The sequence below is a fragment of the Neophocaena asiaeorientalis genome, unplaced genomic scaffold (genome assembly GCF_003031525.2).
Source record: "Neophocaena asiaeorientalis asiaeorientalis breed wild unplaced genomic scaffold, Neophocaena_asiaeorientalis_V1.1 scaffold174, whole genome shotgun sequence".
NCBI lineage: Eukaryota > Metazoa > Chordata > Mammalia > Artiodactyla > Phocoenidae > Neophocaena > Neophocaena asiaeorientalis.
The window spans coordinates 3,568,171-3,578,479 of record NW_020174922.1 but is presented as its reverse complement, the minus strand read 5'-3'; the positions used below and the strand labels follow the sequence as shown (position 1 = coordinate 3,578,479).

General features: G+C 36.9%; 1 protein-coding gene across 1 annotated transcript in view; it reads right to left on the bottom strand.

The window, feature by feature from the left end:
• Positions 1-3,978: 3,978 nt before the first annotated feature.
• The window catches only part of CCDC171 (coiled-coil domain containing 171), a 336,015-nt gene continuing 329,684 nt past the window's right edge, over positions 3,979-10,309 (bottom strand). The window contains 1 exon segment of the mRNA XM_024760469.1: positions 3,979-4,365. Within this exon segment, the coding sequence (XP_024616237.1) occupies positions 4,144-4,365 (222 nt within the window). The 3' untranslated portion in view covers positions 3,979-4,143.

Here is a 10,309-nt window from a genome sequence, read left to right as displayed (position 1 = left end):
GCTGGAGCGAAGTGAGAGTAGCATCGACATATATTCACTGCCAAATGTAAAACAGCTAGTGGGAAGCAGCTGCATAGCACAGGGAGATCAGCTTGGTGCTTTGCAACGACCTAGAGGGGTGGGATAGGGAGGGAGGGAGGGAGGGAGGCTCAAGAGGGAGGGGATATGGGGACATGTGTATGCATATGGCTGACTCACTCTGTTGTGCAACAGAAACTAACACAGTATTGTGAAGCAATTACACTCCAATAAAGATCTATTAAAAACAAAAAACACAAAAAAACCTTATGTGTTACCTGGGAGGATTAGCTTAACACGAATCGGTGCTGCAAAGATGTAAGGTTTTAAAAGTTTATTTTCTTTCATTATTAAAATATATGTGTTCGTTGAAGAAAATGTGAAAGCTATAGATTGCAAAAAATGAAGAAAATAAAAATCACCTGAAATACTGAAAAAAAAAAAAAAATTATCCCTGGGCTTCCCTGGTGGCGTAGTGGCTGAGAGTCCGCCTGCCAATGCAGGGGACACGGGTTCGTGCCCCGGTCCAGGAAGATCCCACATGCCGCGGAGTGGCTGGGCCCATGAGCCATGGCCGCTGAGCCTGTGCGTCTGGAGCCTGTGCTCCGCAACAGGAGAGGCCATAACAGTGAGAGACCCGCGTACCGGAAAAAAAAAAAATTATCCCTAACTAGTCAGGAAAATTTTTAAAAAATTTGTCCTCTTTTAAAACTGCTAATTATTTCTGGAAGATAGGCCTAGTAAAGTGGAAATAATGTGGGCTTCAGAGTTATAGCTCTGGGCTTTACTAATTACTAGGTTCTGTGTGATCTTAGGTAGTCAAATGCTTAACATTTTAGATGCTCAGTTATTCATCTATAAGATGGTGATGGAAATACCTAAGAGGTTTATTGTGAGAACATCAGGGTTTTGCTGTAATAGCTGGCATAGAATAGCTGCTCAGTAAATATGTTACTTTCCACCTTTTACATGAGAAAACTTGTCTATAAAAAGTACATAGTAAAATAAGATCGATTTACCATTGTTCAGTATTGTCTATAGAATAAATTCAGATATAACTGGTAAATAAAGTAACATGAAAATAGTAATGCTCTCGTTGAACGCTTGATAACAGCATGTATTATAAATGTGAAATAAGTAGTGTTGCCAAGTTTAATAAGAGTCAGACATTCGGTAAACTAAAGTTATCATTCTACTATTTAAGAGGTTATTTACCTATGTCATTAAATTATCACTGAATTGGCAATTCTCCCAATTTCCTGCACCTCTCTGCATTTGCATTATGTCAGCCTAAAATGTTTATGTTAAAAATGCTGGCAAAGCCTCAATAAGTATGACTTAGGTGTCAAAACAATAACTTTAAGAATCCCTTTGATAGTGATGGATAATACAAGTATTTTTCTAGATCACAAAAGGTAAGAAAATCTACATACTAAGGTGTAAAGTAAAATTTCCTTTCCCCTCCAAAAATATTTGAAATCGTTCTCCTGAGAAAAGTCTACTTTATACATCATTCTTAAGGAAGTAAAGAAGCTGATAGAGCAACCGTCCTTGTCAACACAACACAGATCTCAAATATGCAGCAACTGGTCACTGAGGAGCTCGGAAGCAGTCTAGAGTTTCTCAGATCTCCATAGGATGTGTCATTAAATCTTCTCCTCCTGCTGGGTCTGACTTCTGGGGAAAAAAGCATACGGTATAAAAATTACTATATTTGGTAGTGAGTACTAATGATCACTCAAAAGCCTCATCCTTCAGTCTCTATGGCCTTTAGCATCTAGTTGGTTATAAATGTGACATGCTTTGATTTGATTTAATAATCTTTTTGAATTTATAGTTCAGAACTTATTGTATAAAAATTATCTGTAAAATCAGATACTCCCATATATGGAAAGACATATACATTTATTTCTGGTGTTATCCCATGAACAGATTGTAAAATTAAGGCAAGAAGACCAAGGTCTGTCCGAGGCAAAGTTTACAAAGGTGCTCCTTCCCCTTAAATTACTAGGATCTGAAAACAGATTTAACACAAACATACACACACAAACCAGACATATAAGTGACGTAAAGTAACACTGTTTTTCTGCAGTGTGAGAAGTGGAAGCTCAATGATGTCACATGAACTAAAAAACTGTATTTGATTTGTATATGGGCAATATCTTAACCACTGTATGGGACGGCAGAGGAAAGTATTTTGAAATGTGCAGGAATTATTCTATGATCCATACAAAAACTATAGCATTTTCTGTGTTACAATAAATTTTCAAGTTGAACTTCATACATGTCGTATTATATTACACAGGGCATATTCTTTAATATTCAAAACACAGAATGGTTAATAAAAAGAACTCCAAGGAAAGAAGTAGAGAAATTTGGTTAAAGATTAATGTTACTTCACAGAAACAGCTTTCGAAAGATTTATATAAAGCCTATTATATTGTCCCACTACTATAAGAAACAGTATTGTGCTACACAGTGTGACAGTAATAGTGCTGTTATCTCAGATGGTATAAGTCACTTGGTTGATTTGGCTAAAACATAGACACTACACCAATTTTATTTACCAAGTCCAATAAAAAAAAATTTTTTAGAAGTTGGGTATATTTGAATCAAATGTCACTGTAAAGTTACGACAATACAGATTACATAATACATACTGTCATTCTCTAATGCATCCATAATGAAGAACTCAAAAATGAAAAGTAATATAAAATATGGATTTTGTATTAAAATTCTTTGTCAAGAAGCACCATTCACATCAGAAGTTAATGTCACTGGGGAGTTAAACGATTAAGACAAAAACAAATACATATTACAAATATCCTTTTGTTCTTCACTTACCATGATGCAAACTGCAAGGATTTAACCTTTAAGGGTTAAAGAGTTTAATCAATGTCAATGTCTGATCTTCTGAAGGCAATAAAGAACAGTCTGCCTAGCGATACCCAACAGAACATCACTTTGTCAAGCCACAAAGCACCCAAAAGCTTGTCAAGTAAGTTACCAGAAACCTCTTTGTGGTTAGAACTCAGCTCCTTCCTGCTTGACCTATTATTTGATATTTGACCACTTGGTTGCAAGACACTTGCTCTTTCTAGCTGAAATGTCACTGGGGCATCTTGTCAGCTCCCCGACATCTCGGCCTGACATACAATTTTACTTTTGTGTGCTACAAGGCAGAAAATGCAGGGCAATGGCCTTGTTTTAAATTCTGTCAGCATCAAAGATGGGCGTCACTCTTGGGTCCTACCAACAACACAAACAAAAAAGGAGTCTATTTTGAAGGTCAAAACAGCTATTACCTTGAAGTTTTTCAGCTTATACAAAATATATTACCTGCTGTACTGGTGTGGGAACTGTCCTTAAAAAGTGCCTAAACACACCACAGACATCTTCCCAGCACAACTGCTCTACTTTCTTATCAAATGCAGGCTTGATAAAAGGATGAGTTTTCAGTGCCTGCAGGGACCAGATTCAGCAGTTAACTTAACTTGTTCAAATGGGCAAGTGGTATCATGTAGCTTTACAAGGAGCAACCTGACCTTCTCACATTGACCAGGAGTGACATTATTGTGCAGGAGGAGAAGCAGTCACATCATTTCTGTTTTGCACAACCCGCTTAAAGTTTGCAACTAAATGCTTGTCTTCAGTTGAGCTGACAAGAGAGAAGAGGGGGCTCAGTGAACCATGGCAGGGCTGCCATGAAATGACAGGAATCATTGGCATACATTTCAAATAGCTCTCTCAATCCTATTAAAGTATTGCAGTCCTGCTTTAAAACAGACAAGTATGAAACAACTTTGATAGATAGAGACTAAAATGGCTTATTGATTTTTTTTAAGTCTGAAGGAAATTACCCAAAATGTGTCATTCTTTAACATTTAAAAATATGTTACATAAAAATGAGCAACTGTGATAATAAATAAAACTTAGAGGGAAAAAAAAGTTGGTTATTTCATTATTCAAGGGACACAGATACCTGTACACATCAAGGTATCACACAATTTTTAAAAACCCACGGCCACTTGTGCTGAAACAAAATTCAACTGATAAGAAAATCCCCCTTCAAAACAATTTTAATTGTACTGTTAACTCTTCCTGCATCCTTTTTATTTCATAAAGTCATAATCCAATCTGAGCTGGTCTCTCGGCAGTAGCAGACATCATCACTGGAGAGGAGTGGGATGACGACAGGGGCGCAGGATTTATAAGTGTCTCCTTTAAGAAAGTGTAAGTTGTGTCAGGTTCAGCTTTCAATGGCAAAAAATCCCCAACGTCAATTGTGTCAGCAGGAAGAGCAGCTCTTGAAGGAATGGAGAGATTGGAATGGTCTCATGATCCTGTCTATGATATAAAAAAGAAAAGAATAATAAACATAGATTTGAAGACTCTTAAACAGACTCTGATACCATAAACAGAGAAGTGGACTAAGAATCACTGTAATATGGAATGGGGTGGAAACTGCCACTTAAATAATCTATATGATGATACATAAATATGAAATTATTTTCCAAGTTGTGATTGAACCTCATTTGTTCTATATCATAAACTTGTCAGGACATCAGGTGTTTGCCTAGACACTAAAACTTGGTATAAAACTTTTATCAAGTTATTGACTCAAAGGGTCAGTGCAATCAGGCATTTTTACCTCTGCTTCCATCCGCTGGCAAATGACAGAAACCAATGCTAATAATGTTTTCTCATTATGCTATATAATATATGCTATATAATTGGGAGATTAGACTGCTTAGAAAATGAACTATGGATCTTTATGTTTTTTAAGGTATCAGCCTGACTTATTTAATTGAACAACACAGCACAAAGAAAAACAAGTTAATCCTAGTGCCCTATAGAAAACGGCACACCAACATATAAAATGCCAGTGAGATGAACTTTTTGTCTTTACCTTTAATAATACTGCCACCACCCTGTTTTAATAAAGACTGTTTCTGTTACGAGTATTTGGAAATCATATATCAAAATATGGGAGTGCAACATGAAAACAATTTGTCACATATTTTAAAACATTACAGTTACCCAGAAACTACTGGAAATCAAACTTAAGAAACCCACACACTCATTAAGTACTTAAAAACAGAATATTTTGTTGAAGCTATAATTTAAGCCTTAAGTAGTACCAGTAAACAATAGTTAACCTTTAACATAAATGAAGTTTTACCAGTAAAGCAGATAGGTGCTATTTTATGGCTTTTATAGATAGTAGGAAAATAGTAGTCAATTGTATATCAGAGTTTTCCATGTTCCCAGCAAATAAATGTTGCTGAGATAAGTCTAGTCATAAGTGTCTCCACTAAAAAACACTTTTTATACTGAAGAGTTCTTTAAAAAAACACACAAACCTCTTTTTGGTAGATTCTCTTACGGTTTTGACAACAAAATAGCGTGAACTCTAAGGATCTGCTTTATTATGTCATGTTACACAAAACCGTTTCTACATGTGAAAACAAGAAGGAAGCTATCTCTGGCTTTAGGAACGTATTAGAAATTCAACTGTTGTATGTGTTACCATTTTTGTGGATTTTTTTTAAAACTACAACTGGAGAAAAATCAATGGCTGCATCTAACACCTAGTTCAGCAATTTTCTTTGATCTCCGTTCTTTTGATTTCTTGATACTCCACTGCAAGCCTACAGAAAATCATCGGAAATCATCTCTTGTTCCGCTGGAAGTTAAAAAAAAAAAACTCACCTAAAATGACCACTTGAATGGCTTTATGAAGAAGGAGAGGATTTAGCTTATCCTTGCAGAAGGAAAAGAACTCCTGAGGTCTTGTGTTGACCCTGATTAGAAGCACTGATGAAGTTTCACTTGCAGAACCTTAATGCTGGGCCTAAGCATATCAGTTCAGAACCAGAACAGAGGCATCTCATTACATCAGCGGCTCGAGGTGTAGATTCCTGCACTTTTCCTGCTGCTAGAACCATCTTTGGTGATTTTTTTCAGCTGTGTATCTGAATTGGAAGTGTTATTACTTGATTGATTTTGCTGCTGTAAAGACTACAATGCCATCTACTAACTGATTCTGCCAGACTTAGGGGTGAGAGGAATAATGGAAGAGCAGGAGATGGTGGGGATATCATACTATTTATTATGATAAAAAATATTGTCAGGCAGCCTTCAAAATTTTGTTGTTACATCTTTATAAATACTTCAAGTTCTGGTCTAAAAAAACTATATATGAAAAGAGAGGAGTGTGCAGAATCAGACCAAGGAAGGTCACCTACTCTCTGAGAGTATTTTCTTCTGGATGCTTTAGACTAGAGAAAGGCAACTGTGCCAAACTGACCAACCATGCCTGTTTTGCAGTGTTAGATAGATGGATATATATTTTACTCAAATCTATATTCTGTACTTGAAGTTTCCTTTTCTTTTCTTATGAGTCCATCAACCTAACTCGTTACACATCCTTCAGGGAAGGTCTCTAACTGCCCATCTCCCCTTAATATATTCAGTGGATCTTGGAACTCTACAAAGGGGCCCCTCTTTTGTCCTTCCTGATCTTACTTTTTCAAATGTCTATTTTCCACCATGTTGTCTGAAAGCATTTTTTTAAATCTAATATAACATTTTTGACCAAATAACCTTGAAATGGGGTATTGAGTATTTCTCTAGTATTTCAAGTCAGAGTCTCACTTTTTGCATACTGTCTTCTGACCTTATGTCCTAAACATGGGAAATAACACTTAAAAAAGAGATTTCTTTCAAGACTTGCACCCCCTCAAAAGATAGGCCTTCCATCAAGTAAACAGACTTACTTTTGTGTAAATGAAAACAATTATTTTTCTGGTACTGAGGTCATTTCCTACACTTCATACACTGCTAGAAAATAATCTTTTTCATGAAATAGGATAAAATTTGATTTTAAGTCACTTAATAGCTTAAAAACAAACCAGCAAAAATTCTGGTGAAATCTTGATTTGAAAATAGGATGTTAAAATAACAACTAAATATGAACTATTTTTCTTGTTACAAATAATATTCAGAAATATATCATAACACTTTTAATATAACACAAAGAGTAAAAGAGAGTTAAATAACTTTTTATCAGAGACCATTAAGAGTTAATATTCAGGGCTTCCCTCGTGGCACGGTGGTTAAGAATCCACCTGCCAGCGCAGGGAACACAGGTTCAAGCCCTGGTTCCGGAAGATCCCACATGCTGCGGAGCAACTAAGCTGTGCGCCACAACTACTGAGCCTGTGCTCCAGAGCCTGCAAGCTACAGCTACTGAAGCTCACGCACCTAGAGCCCGTGCTCTGCAACGAGAAGCACCGCAATGAGAAGCCCACACACCGCAACAAAGAGTAGCCCCCACTCGCCGCAACTAGAGAAAGCCCACGCGTAGCAACGAAGACCCAACACAGCCAAAACTAAATAAATAAAATAAATACATTTATTTTTTAAAAAGTGAATATTCACCATCTGATGTTATATTTTAAATCTGTGGTCATTTAAGCTACTTTTTAAACTGCTGAGGTGTTCTGGTAGTCTCTCATGTAAATCCAAATTTAAGCAATTTTTAAAAAAGAAATTAGTTACCTTAAATAAAAGCTAGGTGTCATGTGAATCTTTACGGAGGCACTTTTATTTACTCAATAAGCGGTAAATGATTCTATCTGAACTGTTACAGTCCATCAGCTAAATATATATTCACAATACAAAATGTGCCTACTAAATTTCTGCATTTTAGAAATCTTATGAAATACAGTAATTAGACATGCCCATTAACCATTTTTCAAGACTTTAATATCTTCATTTTCTAAGGGTGTTTTTTTCAACAACAAAAATAAATAAAGCATTAGTATAAAAATAAGATAATGACTCAATAAACTATCTATAAATCAAAGCCACTTTGCAGACCAAGGCTTCTGAAACAATGACACTAAGCCATTTGTCTCCTGTGTAGCATTTATGATCAAGTTAAGTCTTCTAGAATCTAGTATTATAAAAAATGAGGAGTAATGTGATTTAGTAAGCCTGAAGAGTATTGCAAGGAGATTATGCCAGTCACATAGTATGATGGAAAGAGTATTAGACTAGAGATCAGAAGACTATATTTCCCCTCCCAGTTCTGCTATAATCTAGCTGGGTCACTTAGGCAAGTGGATCAGTCTTCCTAGTTCTCACTTCCCTTGCCTATAAAATGAGGAGCTAGACTCTTTCCAGCTCTGAAGTTCTACAGGTCCACCATGATTCCAATCCGTGATGACATATGATATAAGGTTAACACCTAACTTTTGTGAATAATTTAACCCAGGAATCAGAGTTCCCAAACATAATTCTTAAGATTTTGAGGGGATACAGATGGGCCGTTCTTAAGGGGAAGGAATACATACTGCACGTGGTTCTTAAAAAAAGCCAAAGAGATGACAACATTAGCCACAGTTTAGATGATGTGGCTATATGCAATTAAATTCTGATACATTTTTCATTACTTCGACCTCCGTGATGATGTTTTAAGCCCTGTAAATCATTGACGGATTTTAAGTAGAGTGTGCAGCTCTACATAAACTGATGAAGGAATCAAAGTACCCACAAGAGGGCCTTACAATGAGGCTCCCTCGCCATTTCTGCTTTAGCTCCTTATATGTTCTTACCACTAGAGTCTTAGTACTCAGAACACAGAATACTTCGAGTTAGTTGACCAAATTTTACCTGTTTTCCAGTTCTGCTGTGCTGGCCTCATAGGATGCTGCCGTTTATGCAGACAAACCGAGTTGACAATAATTACATATACAGTCTTCTCTTGAGGAATGCTCAGTTATGTACCTGAGATATGTCTGCCTGTCTATCTATCTCTCCATCCATCCACACACACATATACATGTACCTGATAAATATATCTACACACATACACTTGCTAATATGCATATATACACCTGCTACCACATCATTAAATATTTATGCCTCGTAGTTATCAATTCTAACTTTTAGTTACCAATGCCAAAGCTGTAGAAGTATTTTATGCATTCCTCTCTCTCTGTTATTAAATCTTAGTACAGACCAGTCTGGCTCTTTAGCTCAGTGACAACAAGATAGGCTAGGTGGGGATATGTGAGTCAGTCAGCAGAGCAGTGTAAAGGAGTCTCCAGATAGAAGAAAACAACCTGAGAGGTCTGGGTACCTAGAGATCAAGAAGGAGGGGCAATATGGAGGTAGAAGCAAATCAGAAAAGAGAGGTAGAAGACATTATCAACTTGATTCACACCACAACAACTTAGTCCTCAAGCAGACATTCAGCATTGGTTCAACAGCCAAAGCTCTTAGGACAGACTGGTTCAGTTTCAGCTTTCAACAACATGGTTAATGCGGTAGATTAACTGGATTATGGCTTCGATTCTTCAGGCTTCCTTATAGGCATGCCCTTTGCCATGTGACACTGCAGCTGTGTACAGCCTGGTTCACAAGCGCTTTACTTCCTTGTCCAGCCTCATCGAGCATTTCCTCACTTGTACTCTGTAATCCGGTTACATGGAACTGTGAGTCAGGAAATATGATGTTCCATAGTTCACACCTGCCTCCGGTCTGTCCACTGACTGGGATACACTTCTACCCTATGTGGGGTAAATGCCTTTTACACCTTTCAGCCTCTGTCAAGGTTCCCCTCCTTGTAAGGCCTTTCCAGATCCTTGCCCCACCCTTCCCCAACTACAGTTAGCTGCTATATTCAATCACACGTTGGCATTCCTTCATGAATATTTATTTTTCTGTTTTCACTTATTTGTATACTTTTATCTCCCCAGAAAACAAGAGCACCTAGTGTAATGGAATCATGATTTTGTATTGCTAGCACTTAGCAGAGTATCTGGAAATAAGATTTCTAACTGAATGAAACCACTCATGCTATTACTTCATGGTTTTGGTTTGATATTTGGTTATTTCATGTATATACACATTATGTCGCAATTAAAAGTAGTACAGTATAGTGGAAAGAATATGGGCTTTGAAACTGAAGAGGCCTCGGGTTCCAAACTTGAGTCTGCCATGTATTCACTATGTGATCTTAGACATGTTACTTAACCTGTGTGAGCCTGCATCCTATCCACAACATAAGAATCATCCCTCATGGAGTTGTTATAAGAATTAAATGAAATAATATACACAAAAATGCATAACATACAGTAGCTTCCCTTCACCTCTCTTTCTACTCTTCTCAAGTGATAACAAATTCCAAATTTTTAATTATAGCTAACATGTGTGAACATATATGTCAGGTACTGTGCTAGGTTTAGCTTTATAGGCCTTATCTCAATTCTCAAAGCCACTC